General features: G+C 37.1%; 1 protein-coding gene across 5 annotated transcripts in view; it reads left to right on the forward strand.

Moving 5' to 3' along the window:
• STX18 (syntaxin 18) overlaps window positions 1–19,512 on the forward strand; it is a 540,575-nt gene that overhangs the window by 499,936 nt on the left and 21,127 nt on the right. For all 5 annotated transcript variants that reach the window (XM_052681675.1, XM_052681672.1, XM_052681673.1 and 2 more), the window contains one exon: window positions 11,390–11,457. Coding sequence is in view for 4 of the 5 variants with exons in the window: in XM_052681672.1 (XP_052537632.1) it covers window positions 11,390–11,457 (68 nt within the window). In the remaining variant the exon portion in view is untranslated. The remainder of the gene's footprint in view (window positions 1–11,389; window positions 11,458–19,512) is intronic.

Raw genomic sequence — 19,512 nt, forward strand, 5'->3', positions numbered from 1 at the left:
TCTGGGTTTTGGGCTAGGATTTGCTGCCTTGGTGAAATACACCTGTGCGAACCTGGCCAGTTCTCTTCCATACTTCTACTTACTTAACTGAGCTATCAATATTTAATGAATTTAACCTTAAGATTCTTTATCATTATTTTTGCATAATTGCATTCCTTATTGCTTTATTCAACTTTGTAAATACTCTTACCCTATTGTAAACACTGTCAATTGGCATTTTTAACATACTATATACTATCATTTTTAGCTATGCTGACATATAAAAGTGGTTTCAATTTGTGTGTTTTCCTTTTTTGCCATTCCCAATCTTGTTCTATCAAAAGCCTCAAAAACTTTTGTGCTGTGTTCTTGTCTGTCTTGCAGTGTCGTAGCAGTTTCTCAAGATTGCCTTTATCATTTAAAAATATTTCTTGCGTTTAACTACAGCTTCTTACATCTAAAAGTCTTCAGCTTTTATCTTACTGTTTGATGTGAATCTCGACTAAAGCTAAAATACACAGATGTCTGAATGCCGTATTCAAATTGGTTAAGAATGACTAAGAAGGAGTAAGAAGGAGCCCATCAAGTAAAATCTTTATAGCTGCATACAAAGCAGAATTGAAGCAAACAAAAAACCCACCAAAAACACAAAAAGCAACGCAACAAAACAGAACATTAACTCTCACTTGCAATAATAGTATTCTGATTTTCATTAAATAGATTGTTTTACTCTATTTTATATAAACTCAAGATAAATTTCTGTGGTTACAGGGGATATAAATCATGAGCTTACTTGTAAAAGGGATTGTTTATTCAGAGCTGGGCTGACAGTCTGTCCCTAAGAGAAGCTATTACTTAATTTTATTTTTCTAAGTATAAATTCTTTAAAAAAAAAGAAATTGTAATGATACCCTGAAGGTATCATAAACATATAAATAATTATGGTCTGAAATTATTAAAATTACAGGAAATGGACATTTAAGAAATCTTAATAAGATTCATAGCTGAGAGGGGAGAGAAAAGGTGTCTTGCTTCACAGCTAAAATTCGTGTCAGGAGTTCCTACTTTCAAGTGATTAAAAAAATACATACATTGGAATTGTCAGCATTACTCACATTTGTACAAATAGCATTGATTTCCCTTTGAATTACAGCTGAAGCTTACTGCTCCTTAATTCTGAAAGCACATTCTTGGGAAAAATTTCTACATGACCATCTACTGTAAGTTTTCCTAGTAGAAATTAGTCTTCCCCATCCTCCCACCCCCATTTCTTCACAGGCCAAACCAGTCAGTACATCCTAGGTAGATAAAAAATGATTGGAAGAGCATTTTTATGGTTCCAAAAGAAGGGTTCCTGAGATGGTTTGCCATGCTACGTTTCGTGGTACCTTACTCAGCTGGTGGGTGGCTCTCGTAACTGTGTGTGGCAGTGATGTTGCCTGCAGGAGATTTTGCTTAGGTGTTGCTGCTGGGCTTTGGCTGACTTGAGTAGGAGGCAGTTGGGTAGGTCCAAAGGAAGCTGCATCAGTTCTCAGTGCTGCTTCAGGCCAGTGTGAGCTTGGCTTCAAATTCTGGCCCATGCTGTGGGATTGAAAAGCTGCCATGGTTTGTTTTAGTTACTGCTTTACAAGACAATTCTGTTTTTTGGGTGTTTTTTTGGTTTTTTTTTAAAAAAGGTGAAATGGTGTGGCTGCAGGGAACTAAGTACTGTTAGCTGATGTGTTCAGAAATAGCTACTTTCCAGCTATTTGTTTGCTGTTGTGCCTGATCTGTGCCTTCTGTAGGTAAACAATAATGACCTTCTCTGTGCAGCCCAGATGCTTGGTACATTAATCCATGCATAATCCTTGACCGTGGAAACAGAATGGAGCTTGTCCATTGGAATGATACTTGATAGTGTTAGGAATTTGAAGCACGGTGAGTACTGCGTCAGCTTGGGCAGCATTGTAGAGGTGTTGGTGTAGACAGCAAAAACACGGAATCTGAAGTGAAGATGCTCTGAAAGCAGAGCAGGGGGCCAACTGTGAGAAGTTCCCACTTGGCCACAGCTTCAGTGGAGAGGAGCCTGCCCAGCTGGTGCCACACTGCCCACCTGCTTGTGTACTCTGCAATGACTTCTGCTGAAGGTTGGTTCCAGAGTTAACTCCTGCACATGCAACTCCCTGTGAATTGTGCTGTAAAATCTGAATCCTGAATTTCTGAAAGCTACTCAGAGTAACCTTTCATTACTGCATGTGCATTAAATGAGACTGGAAATCTTTTTTCATCGTGAAATATATTTACAGAAGAATACATAATGTTGCATGAGTTTCCCCTGTGAGAAAGGGGATGAGTAAAATCTCTCATGCAGACACAAATCCAAATGGAGTCACTGTGGTGCTGTAAGTGAAGTGCTTTAAACAGTGATGGTAAAGGCCAATTATTGCAAATATGTATTTTAACCAATTTACTTTTATCTCTCAACCAAAACATTCCCCACAATTGTTGTGGAATTTATATTTTAGTCAATGAGGTTTTGGATGATCGTGTAAAAAAAATATAAATGTTCAAGAAAGTTGTGATTAGAGTTGGACTATAAACAAGAAAGAGGGAAATAGTTTAAGTAAAATCAGATGTTCCTTTTTTTTTTATTATTGAAGGTATTTATTGCCTCAGAGAGAGTAAATGAAGACTAGTGAAATAAAAACATCTAGCATGACTGTACATTTTTAAAGTCTTCTGTTCATTTTTTGTCAGGGTCACCTCACGTTCCTGTTGACCCTCTGCAGATCTTCAGAGTATGTGGGTGTACTTCTGTCCTTGTGGGTATCAAACCTGGGCACTCCCACAAGATGACAGAAAACAGTGGCAAACTGAGCACAGACATCCTTATCTGAATTCTATACATATTGCTGTTCTCCGATTGAGAATGTAAACCTAGCTTTCAAGTCATTATCTATAAAATAAGACTCCTCCTGTATTTACAGATCCCTGGAGTAAAATGATTGTAATGCTTTGTTACAACACATAATATGCATTATCATAATTTCAGTCATTTAAAAAAAAAAAAAAAAAGCTTCAAAATACTTTTCAGCTGGAATCTGATGTAGGTACTGTACACATTGTTAAACAGTGCAGCAACCTCACCCTGTAATAACAGACCAGCAAAATCTAAATCCAGTGATAACACTGGGTGCTTTCAGTCTCTATGGTATTTAATGGGAAACTGGAGCTTTCATCCTCTTGGCTTCTAATTTTACTTGATTCTTACTAGAAAAATTCATAACAAAAAATAGTCTGTCCATCTTTTACTTGACCAAATCTTACATCCTCTGTAAATGGATTATGCTTTAAGCATGGGAAGACATGATTTGAAGCTTTAAGACTAAATGCAAGTTATTCATTACTAAATTTTCCACTTGTAATAAACAGTGAATTAAAACCTTAAAATGATGAAGTGCACACCCAGGGTGTAATTGGAGGCTGAGCATTCAGGGTGAGGACTGACAGTAGCAAAAACCAACGTGAGAATTTTTGAACCCTAGACAGGATGTTTAAATGTATCCTAAGGAAAGCAGGTATTACAAAATGAAAAAGATTTTCCTTAGAAGTGAGGGTTTTTTTCCCCTTTACGGTGCAAGGCAGTGCTTTTTCACTCTGCCATGCTTGCCAACTTGCTTCTAAGCAAACCAAAGCATTTTCTGCTGCAGACCAGATGTTGCAAAACAGGCTTCGCCTTTTACTGCTATGTGGAGGCTTCTTAATCAGTTTCTTAATGATCTGAATACTGCCTGCTGTATTCTGCAACTAGATTTTATCTTTGAGTATCTCACAGTGGATAATACTTATTTTTTTAATGGTTCTTAAAAATTTTACTTCAGTTCTACTCTCCTTCACCCTCTCTGAAAAATAAACTGCTAGTTTTAATTATAGAAATGCTGATAATATTACACATTTGATCTTCCTAAGTTTTCTTGTTTATTTTTTAAAATATATTTGCCTTTGAAGGATTACAATGACTCAGTCTTCATTTCAGTGCCTTTTAATTGACTCGGTTGGATTTTGAGCAGTTTTACCCTGTGTACCATACTTTTTCAATACAGCTGATGCCCATTCTTGGTTATGTTCATTACAGTGTTGTGTACGAAAGACTACTAATAAAATGCAGTTACGATTTTCCCCTGCCCGTGTCTGCTGCTGTAACGTATATGCTGATGGAAAGCAGGAACTGAACCAGGGCCCAATTTCCATGAGATTAGAGGTAGCCAGGCTGACTGTCTCCTTTCCCCTGCCCCACTGCAGCTATGGCCACCCCTATGTTGTTTAGATATTAGTTGCTCTTTTGGGTTTCAGGTTACAGGAGCAATTGATCTGCGTGACCTAGTTTAGAAAGTATAGGGTTGGCAGTAGAAACCTAAACCAAATGTATACCCTCCAGAGACAAATCTTCAGAAAACGTTGGCGATTTTGGGGCAGTGCTTGCTCCTGTGCTGTGCGTGCCGGTGGGACAGCGCCACCTAACGGGCTTCAAATGGAAGCAACAAAAGCTTGGAAATAGGAGTCAGCAAAAGTTTCTAAACAAGCGTTCACACTCCCAGGGAAATGCCGAAGCTGTTTTGTTTGAACCTTGCTGCCTGGGATTGTGGCAGGGAATTGCATCGCTCTGTCACTGAAATTCGAGTTTCTGAAGGGTAGAATCCAAATATAGATTCTGTTTATTTTCGATATACTGTCTGCTCCTATAGAAACCCGTGTGAATTCAGCAGGCTTACAGGGCTTAAAATATTACATGTAAGGAACACATAATGAAATCCGGTCTTTCATGTGCAATTAAAAATAACAACAAGAGAAAGTTCGTACCTCTATGTAATCAAAAATAGGTTGTATTGCAAAAAGCATCCATATGAGTAATTTCTGTATCAAAGCCTTTCTCATTAGTCTTTCTCAACAGTAATAATATAGGTAAGAACCCAAATTCTTCAGTTGAAATTGCATTTTAATATTAATTATTTTTCTGTTTCTATTCTGTTGATTGGATTTCATTCCAGATTTCAGAACTAGTTTGCACCAACATAGAAAACTTTTTTTTTTTAAAATGTCACACAATTTGTGTATGGTGTGTGTGTGTGTACGTGCTAAAAGCAAGTTTATATTCTTCTGCCTGTTGCTATATCTCCTAGCAGTACTGAGGCCGTACTCTGTCTCTGCACATCACCTAATGTCTCACAGAAACTCTTAATTTCTTCTGAAACAGACAGTGAGTATGTTTGAGTTGACTGTATGTTTAGAACTGAAAACATAATTAAGAATGTAACTCTTAAATATTTTGCTTGTGTGGAGGGGACTGCAAAATGTTGTCACATTTTCATGAATCTGTAAATGAAATCTACCTAAGACATTTGAAGATGAGTATTTTTTGAGTTTACTGAAAAATTAAATGTAAAACTTCTGTGGTGGTAGTGGGATTTTTTTGGCTGTTTGCTTTGGTGCTTACGGAGGTCCTTCCATCAGTTGTGCTTTTCAGTGCTGCCGAGTTGAACAGTACGCGCAGCATCTCTAACAACTCCTGCAGGGTCTTTCTGTTGTGTTTTAGTGTTAGGTATTTTTGAAGTGTTCTTTAACAAATACATCTCGTAAAAAATCAGCATAGAAACATAGTACAAAGTGCAACAGTTTTATATGGTCCCAAACAGCTGTGTATTGTTCTGATGGCAGAGCAAACGGGCTAAAGCGCTGTTTGTTCAATGGAAATGACTATTCAGTGCTGCCGGCTTCCCTCTACAATATGTCACGGGAACCTTCTCCAATCATTTTAATCGTAAACAATGCTGCTGCTTCTTGCAGTGGGTTAAACGTATGCAAATTGGAACCTACTGTTTCATGAGTGATCAATTCTTTGTTGTGAGTGGCAAGAAATGGTGTACGTATTGCTAAGATACTGCAGGAAACACACCCAGCGTCTTTGTTCAAAGTATACACATCTTTTGAAGGTGCTGTATTTTAGAGAATACTTTCCTGTTTATCTTATTTAGAAATGTAAGTTGCTCTAAAACAATAAGAAAAATTTCTCAACAGAAGAACATTCACCATTTCTAGTGAAGACGTTGAGTACAAATAGAGCTGTGCATGCCACCTGTGGTAGCAGATGGCAGCCATTCTCAGCTTCTTTTTGTGCTGAACCTACATTATATGCAATAGTTGCCTTTATGTTTTAATAAAAGTTTTTTGAAAAATCTACAGTGGCAACAAAACACAGCTGCGTGTGTTAAAGAGGTAATTTGCAGTGAAGATAAACTTTGAAATGAAGATAAAATCTAAGCTGGAATGTAAAGTAAGCTTAAAAAGTTGTGTTACAGGCTTTAATGTAAATTTATGGGGTGCTTTTCACTCGTACAATGTTGACACTCGTGTTGCCACCCAGTGGATAATTGCTGCTGCTTCACTGTGAGAGTCATTGGGGTTTCCACTACCAAAGCTGTGCCTGAGAGGGATTTAAGGAACACCTGGAGTCTCTGATTTCAGTACGCCGTCTTATGGGGTTACTGTCATAAATTTCTTAAGCTGTAACTGAATGTGCTTCCTTTCTTGGCTGATTTCTTTTAGGAAGTTCCCTACTGGTACTACCCAGCTTCTGCTCTCCCTTGCGATGAGGAAGGTATTTGAGGGCCCAAATGAACACAACAGACTTATTTTAGTTAATCTTAAACATGATTAGGCTCATTCCCAAAAGATTAATTTATGAAAAATCATTCCAGCGTTCCACTGTGTGGTGCTGACCCTCATGGAAGAGGTGGAGTGCAGTAAGCAGGTAGGAAGTCAGTTTTGTCAAAAATAAGACAACCCTCAATGTTCTGGTGGTGAGCAGCAGGTGGGGAACATGCAGTTAATGCATTAGTGTAACTGATGTTGGTGATATTGGGAGGAATTCCTATGATTCCCAGAAAAAAAGCGTCAGTTAAATCTAGCAATTCAGTAATATACCTTCTCATAAGATATCTTATGAGGATAGGTTATCTTGTGAGGAGAGGTTTGTTTCTCTAGTCCAAACTTTCAGAAGGGAAGAAAGTTAATTTCCAAGAACTGTGGTGGAGGCCAGTGCTAAGTTATGTTTGTGCTTTGCCTTCAGACTGCTTTCATCTTCCTTCTGAAGGCTCTGTAGACTAGTGGTACACTTGTTTTCAAAACAGGCAAATACAGCAAGAAGTTGTGATTATAATGGATGGGTAAATAGAGTGGAAAAAGAAAATGGCACACTAAAATGCAAGGGGGATTTAAAGTCGTTCCATATCTATTTGAAGGGTTAGCTAGAGAAGACAGAAGGAAAAAAAAAAGCAACTAGCTCAGGGGCAATAAAGGAGCAGGGGACCTTGGGGAGAGAGAGAGACTGGCTGGCCAAGAAAACTGTTGTCAAAGGAAAAGACTGTGAGGATAAAGTAGACAATTGGTAAGCTCACAGTGACTTAACCAGACCTATTAAAAAAATCTATATGGCTAAAGAATGTTTCAACTTATAAATAAAAGGAGAACTAGACAAAAGGTGGATTTTTCATGCATCTCTAGAACAAATTAAGAATAGTTTAGGTGTGGTGTCCGAACTGAGACGAGCAGGACAAAGAAACTGACAAGGTAGATATTGGGAACTGAGGCGTGGAATTGGAAATTTTAATGAAGTCAAACCATAGCTATCAGATAATCTATGGGTTGAGTTCAAACACAGTGCATTTGAGAAATCATGAGTCTGATGGCAGCTTTTTTAAAATGAAAATACTTTGAGTTGGTGATGATCTCATTTGATTAGAGAGTAGCAAATGTAATGCCTCTAATTAAGTCAGCAGAGGGAAACTGATTATGGCATCAGCAGAGCTCTTATTCTGATGCAGAAGTGTTCCAGGCTTCAGAGAAGATTTTAAGTGGAAAAAGATAAATGGGAAGTAAGGCACAATGGAGTGCAACTTGCTGTCATACTAAAATAGAATATTTTGCCTATTGAGAACTGTTGGACTGGATGATCTTGTAGGTCTTTTCTACACTTGGTAATTCTATGATTCTATGAACCTGATGCTTTAAGAAAATTGTGTTTCCTTTGTAATGAAGATCTGGTGTCAGATGTTAAAGGGTCTGATAAGGTGCTAAGAGGAAGTCTACAGAAGACTCGCAAAGGAAAATATGACATGAGTAAGATGTGGCTATAGCAAAAGCAATACTGCTGTATTAGAAGAAGTACTGTGCTGAGGGGAGGCTAATAGTTGAATTATTCTGGGGCTGAATTCTAAAAATAATAAAATTTAATAATGTTCTTATTTTTGGGAATGAAGAAGTAAGATTGTGCTGTGAAAATGTCGTGATGTGAGGAAGGAGAGGAGGAGCGTGCTCTGTTACAGAAAGTGGTGAATGATTCCAAGGTTTGAAGTTGTGAAGAAAAGAAGGAAATCCAACAGTAGAATATGGAGTTTGAGATCAAACCAAAAAATAAAGCAAATAAAGCAATTAAAGGAAAATGGTGGATAGAAAGATATCTCCAGCTGAATTGCAAAGTACAAACACCAGTGTATGCCCTTCTGGTCATTTGTTTTGGAAGAGGATGGATACACTGGAACCAACAGCAAGAAAAGTCACAAATTAAGCAATGTTAGAACTGCCCCATGAGAAGAAACTAAAGGCTTGGGGTCTTTTGTTCGGGGGTTGTGGGCAGATATGACTATTTGCAGTTAACTGAGAAGCACACGTGCAGAGAAGAAGAGCTTTTAGGGGTAAGGACCGTTTTGAATCAAGAGCAGAAGGGTGGAAGGTATTAATTAGGAAACCTGAAAATTTGATAGTTTTTATTCCTAGTAAGATCGATCAGCAAGATTCTAACAAGGGTGGTCAGATGGATTAGGAAGATGCTTTGTTACCTTTAGATTGAAGTGTAATAACTCTGTGAAGAGTGTATGGTGTGCTTCTGATAACCCCAAACCAAATGCTAGTTGATGACCCTGGAGATATCTTCAAGATTTATATTTGTAGAATAATGGAAGTTTTGTGTCTGTAGAAGATGAAGAATCTTAAAATAAGTAAACAGATTGGGAGTATTCTGGGATAAAGTCTACTTTTTATTTATGCTAGTAAGACCTTTTTTTTTTTTTCATTTAAAAAATGCTTAATTGTATGTGATTATGACAAATTGAATCCAAGATGGTGCCAATATTACATGGTAAGAAAAGGTTAAAGAGAAATAGCCTTAGTGCAAGATCACAGGGGATGCTGTTAGAATTTGAGGGAAAGTAGAACAAGACGTCTCACTTCTGATGCAAATCTTGGGAACTAAGAGCTTGATGTGAGTATGGGCATAATAGTGTCATTCTACATTCATGAAAATAGCTTTACAAATGAAGGAGAGGCAAAGTGGGGTCAGTGCAATTCAAACACACGATGACAATTTTAGCCTAAATAGAATGCTCTTTGTGACTAGATGAATTAATTACTGTAAGACAGTGTTCTTGCTTGTCATTCTGATTCTTTCTGCTTGTTAATCACTCCTAAATTGTAGCTATTGCAATAATATTAAGATTTATTAGTTACAAAATTTTGCTAATCCCTTTTCTAGTTTAGTCTTTGTTCACGTATTAATGTAGATGTTTTTAAATGTGTCTCATTTTGCAGTTCTACTCTTTGTTCTCTGTAGTACTTTCTGCTTATTAAGCATTATTGTTCTACTCAAACACTGTATGGCTATTTTGAAGATTCTGCTTTTATAGTCAAGCTTAGTTTACCTATCAAGCAAAGTCGTATGAAGCAAAATTCATTACATGCTTATGCTGAGGAAGAGATTAAAATACAAGAGTAAGTTCCAGAAGAAACATCTGTAGAACGATTTAAATTGACTATTTGTGTCCAATTGATCCTGAGTTGTATTTTCTGTATTTCCCTCCGTAATGCTTCTGACAGCGCTAATACACTTCAGGGAACTTGCTATCTGCTGGAGTTACTGATGTGTGCTGCGAATGGCTCGAAATTCCACATGCTGTTCATCTCATGGAAAATTTAAAGCACAAAAATAGCAAAATTTCCTATCTGTTATCATGAATTGTAGTGAAAAGGAAACAGGTGATAACAGGGAAATGTATGCCCACGTATTTGTGCAGGAAAACATGTGTTTTGTTTTAACAGATCGCTGTGGCCTTACCAAGTTTTTTCCTCTTTTTTTCAAAGGCCTATAGATCTTACGAAAAAATAATCAGGGATATTAATCTTCTATTTATGCAAACCATTCTGTGTTCTGTCGCTGTGGTTTTTTGTTTGTTTAATTACAGGCAACATTTGCATGAAAATAGGATTTTAAGACTTGAACAGCTTTTGATGCTTTTTCCCAGATACGCAGAATAAACCACATTTATTGTATTTGTAAACTAAAACAACAGTTGCATTGTAAAAACCCTCGCATGCTTTTACGCGGAATTATTAATGAATATTGGAGAATATGCTACAGGAAGGTTCCCCCAACTGCCTGTCCTGTTGAAAATATCTACCAGTAATGCAATCTCCTCACACCATCGTGTCTCTTTCCAGTCCTGTTAAGGTAGCCATCTAATTTCTGTGGCTGATGAAAATTCATTTTCTGTGATCATCTGTTCTGTAAGACAAAGTAGGGTCTTACGCTACGCCAAATCTTTTACATTCAGCTGAAGTTAGCAGAAGTCATTTCGGAGCTCAGGTTTTTCAGAAGATCTCAGTAAAGACTTCTGTGAAGAAAATAAAATGGTTTTACAGCAAAAAAATAGATTCGTGGTGAAGGGAAAGTTCAGAAATGGAAAAAGAAAGAGAAAGAGAATTCTGCTGTGGATGTATCTCCTGGCAAAAATACCCTACATGCAGTACCTCAGGCACAAACTGCTCACTGGATCGCTGCAGAAATACCAAGGAGAGGGGCAGCACCTTGCGCTATAAGTGTGCTTAAAGGAAATTGAGTATTCGTATCATTCTTTATCAGTAAAGTGTTTTAAAATTTCTTGTACGATCTAAAATTAATTTATTTTCTGCAGTGCGTGTTGGATTTTGAATTGCCAGTTGATAGCATTTTTAATGTTTAGTTGTGCTTGGAGTTATGTTTACTGTTTTAATGTTTTGTATTGTATTTGTTTAGCATGTAGTGGTATTTAGTGTTTAGTTTATGCTTTCTGTACATGAGACATGCATTTTTACTACTTCTTTCAAAACACTGCTTTCATACAACAAGCAGAACTTTAGATGATTTGTATGTACCGACTGCTTGAGAAGTGTGAAAATCCTATTATGAAAGAAAATAAATGTTATGGTGCTGATTAAATGCACATAAATACAGTGAATTTTACTAATTTATGTTTGAAAAGTAAGTACTGAACTTTAAATGTATGCAGATATTAGTATCTGTAGCTACAGGGTTTAAGTATGTCTTTGTTTTTGTTTTTAAAAGATTTCCAATATTGGGAAGCTGAAAGATTTTCTTCTTCAACACAGAAAGGATTACATTAATGCATACAGGTAAGTGTGTATTGTGTTTAAATTGTTTTGATATCTTCTTTTAATACGTTTTATTATTTATGAAGTATACCACCCCAAAATCTATAGGCATAATAACTAAAACCAAAAATGTGGATTGCTTATTAATTGGCTTACTTGTGAGCTCTTTAAGAAGAAAAAAAATGGCCCTGACTGAAATGTAGCTAAGAATTTGAGTAAGAGGCTTTTAGGCTATGTTCTGTAACAAATAAGACTGGAAGTCTGAGCCTAGCACTTCTGAAGGGTAGAATAAGTTTTTGAAGTGGTTCCTGAGACAGAAGGAGAATAGTTTCAGTTGCCCCAACCCAAGTCCAACACTTTAGAATTGGCCTCTTGAACCCCATTAGGTTCCCCTGGACCCACTTTTCAAGCTTGTCCAGGTCCCTTTAGATGACATTCATTTCTTCTGTTGTATCAACTGGACTCTTCAGCTTGTCATCAGCAAATCTGCTGAGGGTGCACTCAATCCCATTGGTTAGGTTACTGTTAAAGTCCCCATCTGGAAACTAGTTGTGATAGGCATCCAGCTGCACTTGGAGCCATTGACTTTAACCCTCTGTAGCCCTCTGGCTGTGGCCATCTAACCAATTGCTTATCTTTTAAAGCAAAATGATCTGTCTACCCTAGTTATGCACAGGGAAAGAGGTGTTCTCCAGGGTTCTGGGACTTCATTTTTTCATTTTGAGATTCATGGTTCAAAAACAACAGATCCCAATCAGATGTAAAATAGGCATAATATAGAATGTGTGCCTAATTAATACATCCTAACTGGGGTGTGTTGAAGAGCTGGGAAACACCCTTTGGAAAAAAGCCAATGAATTTCTAAGAAATGAAGTTTCCAGATTGCAGCCATTTTGAAGGAAATGTCAGAAATGTCAGTTCATTCTTGAAGTGACAACAGTAGATCATTGTGGCAGTGACCTTCCTGGACAGGGGGGGAAAAAAAAAAAGCTTCAGGGTGCTAAATATTATTTTTTACAGCCATTTGAGAATAAAGTTATGCATGTTGTTTTACTTTATTCATTATTTTTGTATATCCGAATGAAACAGTGTGAGTAAACTTTCCCCTTTGAAGATTCTTCTGTAAATCTCACCATTTCCAGTGTTGTATTTCTCCAGTCCATCAGAATAGTGGCAATATTGCGTGGCTTAAGTCAGCCCTGTCTGCATTCTGGTTCTGTCTGTAACACAACTTTTGCAGCAATCCAGGTTGAGAAAGCACAGTTTAAAGACATCTATCTGTTGAAGGCACAAAGTTCCATATCGATTTAATGCTGCTCCAGAAGGCTTCATAGATACAAAATAGGAACATTATCTGGACAGATATTCATCCCGCATGGGAAAGGAGTAGGAGCAAGTGAACCCTCTGCTGTTCCTTAGGCTCTCTCTGTATTGTAAGAGCAGTCTTTCTGAGAAACAACTCCTTCTTAAGTCTTGAAAGAGTCAGTAACAGTGATGGCAATGCTGTACGGTCAGTGGTTCCAAAAGGTGTCCTTGGGACTCTTCTGGCACCTTCCCTGAGATTTTGAAAGCAGTTTTTTTGCTATTGCAAAAATGAAGTCTCAAAAGTGAAGATTTTGAAGCGCTTTGGAAATGTGAGGCAATGAGAGCTATTCGTAGTATTAGTGAAAATGAATCCTATGTGGAAGGCATACGAGAAACTGCCTTTCCAAGCAGCAAGCAAAAGTAAGAGTATGTGCGTGTATTATGTCTGGCTCTCTGCTTTTCAGTTCCTTTTGAAATAGGTAATGAATAACACTAGGTGGAGCTACCAGCTGAATACTGAAATAACTTCTTGTGTGAAAACTTCATGTGAATGTATAAGCTAAGAAACTGCAAATACTTGCAGGAAGAACAAACTGTCAGTGGGTAACTTCTAGGTTTTATTAGCAATGTGTGCACAGAAATGAGAACACGGAGTACAGATTTTCTCGAAGCTATTTTGGTTTCTAAAAACTGATTGTGTTCTTTTTGTAAACTCTTTTAGCCAGTTATCATGAAATTCTCAATGATTTTTCCCCTCACTGCAGTAGGTATTAGCTAAGGAGAGAAAAAAGGTGTCATTTCCTTTCTTAAACAACAAAATAATAAACTGAATTTCATCTGTTGGCAGTTGATCTTGTGCTTAAAGGTCAGATTTAAATAGTGCTGTCGAATTCCTTATTTGTGGATACAAGGAGGACCATAGCATCCATACTGTCAGTCTCACGGTCTTAACAAATGCCTCACTCGTTCAAGACAGCAGTTTTAATAGCATAGTTAAGTTACAGGGAAGATTTTACAACATTTTAATACAAAGAAGCTATGCTGGGAATTTATGCAGGAAGCTTAATTCTGGCAATGAAATTTGACTAATTCATTTGCAGAATGAGTTCTTTAGTAATATTTCTTGAGGGGGCATATATAAAGTGTTCTGCAGAGGGGATATCTTTAATTCATTTTTAGAGCAATATTTCTGGAAATTAGACAACTGGAAAAAGGATTAATTGGAGCTAAGGTTCAGACCCAGTTTATCAAGCTTTAAGTATTCAGCTGAAATGCCTAAGTTGAGCCCAGAAAGCTCAAGAATTACTAGTTGCTTGTTCACTTTTTTTCTTCTTGATTTGACTGTCAGCTGTAATGTATGAGAGGCAAACCTTAAATGAGTGGTGGAGTGATCTAAGCTTACTCGTTTTAAGCCATTGCATCTCTATTCTTTCCTGTTCATCAGGATTCACTCTCTTACCTTTACACTTTGTTTTTTCAACTTTCTGTTGTGGGGAATTTCTCTATTTTGTCATCTTTTCTGTTGTATCCTATCTGCCATTACTCTCCTCTGATTATAACTTTGGAAGGTTTTAGTGGTGCCATCTTCCACTGGCAGCACAAGTTAGAAAACTGATTTACAGAGAGGTACATATAGAAGCTCTTCCATCAAACGTCTTTCCAAATGTATGGTGGTGGTTCCTTTTTGTTTATTTGGTTGTCTTTTTTTTTAAATTTTTTTTTTAAAGGGAATGTTAGAATTTTATTCCTGCTAAATTGCAGTCTTTAAGGACTTTCCTTGCAATGTAACATCAGCAAATGTCTGTCTTTAGTGAGAGTTAGTGATGAACAGTTCCTTTTAAAAAAAAAAAAAAAAAAAAGAAAAAAACTTTTGTAATTCTATGAAGTCCAAATATCAAATACTTCTTTGGTAAGAATTATCTCTTCTTAATAATTCTTCTGTGGCAAGGTGGAGGCAGAAACTCTTCATTCCTGCATACATTAGTGAGATGTGGGTGATTTTTTTTCCTTGCTAAGCAAACTGTTCATTCTTTTGAGATAAAAATTGTTACTTGCCTTTGCTTTTTTTAGAGTATTATTGCCTTGTGTTCCAAATGTTCTTCCTCTCTGTATATTAGTGTAATAACATTCCTACAGAGCTTTCTTTGGTGAGATCCTTTGTTCATTCTCAAGTAAGTTGTCTGATGTGAACAACTTGTGTCTTGCCTTTCATTATGAGCTCTCATGTTTTTGATCATTGAACCATTTGATCATTTGTACATTTGTGTTGCCTATTGTTCTAGGAACACGCATTATTGCATTCACACGTGGGTATTTGAAATGTTCCTCTGTATCCAGTTTCTCCAGAGGAACTTTCTAGGCTGAGATAATTCAAAGGTCAGCAGTTATCCTTACTGTTCTGGTTTAACCGGACATTGGAGATGAATTGAGAGTTCTGGATTTTGACTGTAGAACACCTCATACTTGAAAGGGAAATCTCTGTGAGGAGATCTTTCTTTCAGGGAAAGAACCACCAGTCTGGATGTGGCTCTGGGCAGCCTGGTCTGGTGGTTGGCAACTGTGCAAGTAGCAGGGGATTGAAACTAGATGATCACTGTGGTCTTTTTCAACCCTGGCCGTTCTGTGATTCTGTGATAATCTGACATCTCATTTACTGACTTTTGCAACTGTAGAGGTATGTATATAGTTTATCAGTGTTTGTTATGCAGGTTGCTTCTGAGTAGAATTTATTTATTTATTTTATTTCTGTGAGAAAGGTGGGATGGATGGCTTCTGATCTTTACAACATCCTTTTGTGGACCATATGTACAGTTCAGTGTTTGAACGTTTCGTATGTGGTTTACATCAGTTAATGTGCTTTGGAAAAAAAAAAAGTTAATTATTTTACTTATTATTTATACTGTTGGAGCTCAGTAATTATTCCTTTGGCACAAACATTTATCTACCCACTAAAGCTGGAAAAAAAGCCCAATAAATCAATTACATGTTTGTCAGCTAATAGGAGATCGTTGAGCATGTGCCCTGTGTTTTCTGGAGAGTATTCCCTTGATGTAACCAATAAAAGAAAATCAATAACCCTTAAAAGATTCTAAAAATAGTCTCTTGATGGTCTCCCCCGCAGTGCCAGCCTGCCTTATTGTAATAACTTAATTATGTTTTTATAAGAAGCAGTGAAATGTGTAGGTGACCTGTTAGGACTTTAGAAGAAAGTCTAGCATTGTCTTCATGGGTGAATAAACAGCATTTTTCTGTTCTCTAGGGCTCTAATGTCAAATGGTTTATTTTTTTTGAGTTTACTAGTTTCAAACATCACATCTTAGAAATAATCATTCTTTTCAACAGCATTCTGGAATTTCTCATCAGTATTTTACAAAACTGAAAATACTGACTCAGCTGTGCCTGTACTGCCTGCTGTAGTACCTGAAGCTTCTGCACAGGTTGTTGTGAGATGTTCTGTCATTTGAGAAGCTTTTACCTTACTTCTCTATTTTGTAAAGCATTTACTGGAAGAAAACCAAGTTTTTCTGCTTGGTTTAGTGTCTTCATTGAATGAGTAAGCAGAAAATATTTCATGCACCAGCAGAAAGAGTTACTAATTCCAAAAGCTGATGTAATGACTCCATAGACTTCTCCCTGTGCTTTTCCAGCAAAATAAGTTCACATAAATGATGCGTTGGAATGAACATAGCTGACACTTATTCAAAAAAGGGAACAAGCAGGTCGTTCTTAACACCTTGACTTGCTTGCTTTTAGGTATGTCCTTCAGTGGAGATTCTGTATCTTTCCTCTGCTTTTTCTGTTTCCTTATCCATGCTAATAAGTTTTATTTTTTTTTATTTTTTTTCCCATTAGCTTGTTTTGTTTTCTCTTCAGTCTTTACTGGAATCGGTGACTACAGTGTGTTTAGACTTTCATATACTCTTTTTGGTCATGGTTTTTCCTCTCCTTTGGATGCTGTCCCATCTGGTGTTGCAGTGAGTTGTGGAACTGAAACAGTGCTTCAGCTGAGCTCCAGCCCAATGCTAAGGACTGCAAAAAAAAATTACCTTTTATCTGCAATGGGTTCTGCTGCATTTATGCATCCCACAGAAATTATCACTTTTTTCTGCAAGTTCTTGTTGTTTTGTTTAGTTCACGATCCAGCATGATCCCAGATGTCTTTCTGAAGTGCCATTTCCTAATTGCTTGCTCCCCATTTTCACAGAATGTTCAGGTAACTAGTCCTGCTGCAGCAAAGAGCCTTTGAGCATTCCTCATTCAAATTCTTTCTGCCATTTCTCCAAGTTGGCAATATTGTTTTGTATCAAAGTCTTGTTCTCTTAATGCAGCTTTAATTTGCTGAACTCTGTGCCCTTGCAAATGTACTAAATGGGAACTTGGATAGTGAAGTGGAATATACATGCAGGCCTTCAACAGGCTCAGATCCAGGGTAGACTGCTGTGGAACACAACTCGGTATGTCCTTCTGGTTTGGTTTATAACTACTCTGAGTTCAGCTTTCCAACCCATTTCATGTCTAAACAGTACCTGTTTCTTCTATTGCATGTATTTGCTGGCAGCTTATGAGAATCTCATGAGAGATGGTGGCAAAAGCCTGTCTAAAGATACATAGCGGTATAATCCCTCTGTAAGACCTGGTTCTGCACCCCAGAAGTAGACTACACTTATTCATGTCATGGCTGTTGGTTTTGTTTTTTTTTTTTTGTTCTCTTCAAAGCACCTACATTTGATTATTTATATATATACACTTTTATATACTTAAGTATAGTGTGTGTATGTATATATATATATACACATATTATATATATACCAAAGTATACTCATATACTTTTACAGTACTTAAATACATATATTTGGACCAAGGGATTGTACATTATTTGCTTTGTTTTTCAGAGCAATGTTTTGTAACATTCCTTTTTTAAAATACAGATGCTGTACTTACATCCACCTAGAACTCTCCTGGCAGTGAGGATAAATCCTTTAATTTGATGCGTTTCCTATTTTATTCCAGTGCCTTGTCTCCTGTTTCTGCATACTATATGGATATGCGTTCACCTGGATATTTTTTTAAAGCCAATTTCCTCTCCTATTGCACCATTTGTAGATGAATAGGAGGAATATATCCTCCATCAGTTTTACCTTCAGCATTAGCTCAGAAGCACTGCACCCTGAGATAAACTTGTGCAATGACCTGAATTGCCCAGTACTTTTCCTCAGGCGCTCACTCACTCAGCATCCTGTTATTAAAATAGCACTTTGTGCTTGCTATTACTGATGAAAGTATCAATTAAAAATTGTTACTTTTTTTCTGAAGGTCAAAGGTGTTAAATTGGGCTCAGATGATTCAGACAGAAGCAGTGATTAAAATGGAGTAGTAACAGCAGCTTAAATTTTAACTTAGTGATGAAAGTTAATGTAGAAAAAGCCAAGAACATCTAGGTTTTCTTCATTCTATGCATATAGTTTTATTTCTCTACTGAGTAGCAAGCCAGCACTTTCTTTGGTCTTTCTCTTGTTAATGTTTGCAAAGTTACTTCTTGTTATCATTGGCATCCCTTGCCAGTTGTCTTATCCTGGATTTGACCCTTTTCTGATTGCATCCCTCCATGCAGTGTTCCTTTAGAGTTGTCAGTAGCAATCAGTCCTAATTTGCACTTTCTGTATTCTGCTTTATTGTGTTTGAACTCAGTGAAGAGCTCTTGAAATAGCATAGTTGATCTCTTACTGCATTGCCTGTTCTTCCCTTTGATCAAGGGCAGAATTGCAAGGTATCCCAACATCATTTCTATAGGAAGACTACTGGTGCGCCTGGACTCTTTTCTGTTTCATCTTAAGTTTTATTTTCTGTGCAATTCATCTTCTTAATTTATGTATTTTTATTTTTTAGACTATTGGCATCTGCCTACTTGATAGCCACTGTCTTTTCCTTGCTTTCCAATACCCCTTTTTAAGAATCGCAAATAACCCAAGTTGCTTTCCTGTCCACATTTCTCATGAAGCTTTCTCCAGTTGATTAGAATAAACGTCTAGAAGAATTTTGCACTCTCTTCCTCTTCTTTATCTGTATTCAATAGCCAAAGCTTTTCTTGTGCTCAGGCTAGTTCCTATGGTTGCTTCTGGTTCATCTGGACTCATGTGATCTCTAAATCAGAGTGATGCAGCAGCTCATTGCTGTGATAATGTCACTGGTAGTACTTCTAAGCAAGTCTTTGCATCTGTGACATATGGAACGCACTTGGTTTAATTGTTTATTTGTTTAATGGTTCGTGGTGGTGGTGTTGCTTTCCTCTTCTTTGGCCTGTTCTTTTTAAAGTAGTGGTTCTTTCTACAGTAAGTTTAGAGGATAGTGGTGGGATGGATTTACTGTATATTGAGACTCACAGTTATTACCCAACCAGAAAAGAGCAATACAGCTATTAAAATACAAGTTGAAAACATTTCTGAAAGTTTTCTGTAAGTTATAGAGCAGAGTAATTTTAATCAGAAGGGAAAATTCCCAGGATTTGTCTGACAAATAGGTGACAGTTTTGGAAACAAACAAGAGGAAAAGAGTGAATATTACTTCTAATTAGATGGCCTTTCTGTTTGCTGGCTGATTTGTGTATTAGCTACCAGTCAGGTGGGCTACGCGTTGCTTTTTTAATATGCAACCAATTGTGCAGGATGAGGATGAAGACCCTTTGATATAATTCTCATTGTCATTAGAGTAAGCCTAAAAATTTGTGGAGGAGATTTGGGAGAAGCACTGTTAGTATACTAATGTGCAGGAAAA

Source organism: Tympanuchus pallidicinctus, unplaced genomic scaffold (genome assembly GCF_026119805.1).
Source record: "Tympanuchus pallidicinctus isolate F22 unplaced genomic scaffold, pur_lepc_1.0 scaffold2, whole genome shotgun sequence".
Lineage (NCBI taxonomy): Eukaryota > Metazoa > Chordata > Aves > Galliformes > Phasianidae > Tympanuchus > Tympanuchus pallidicinctus.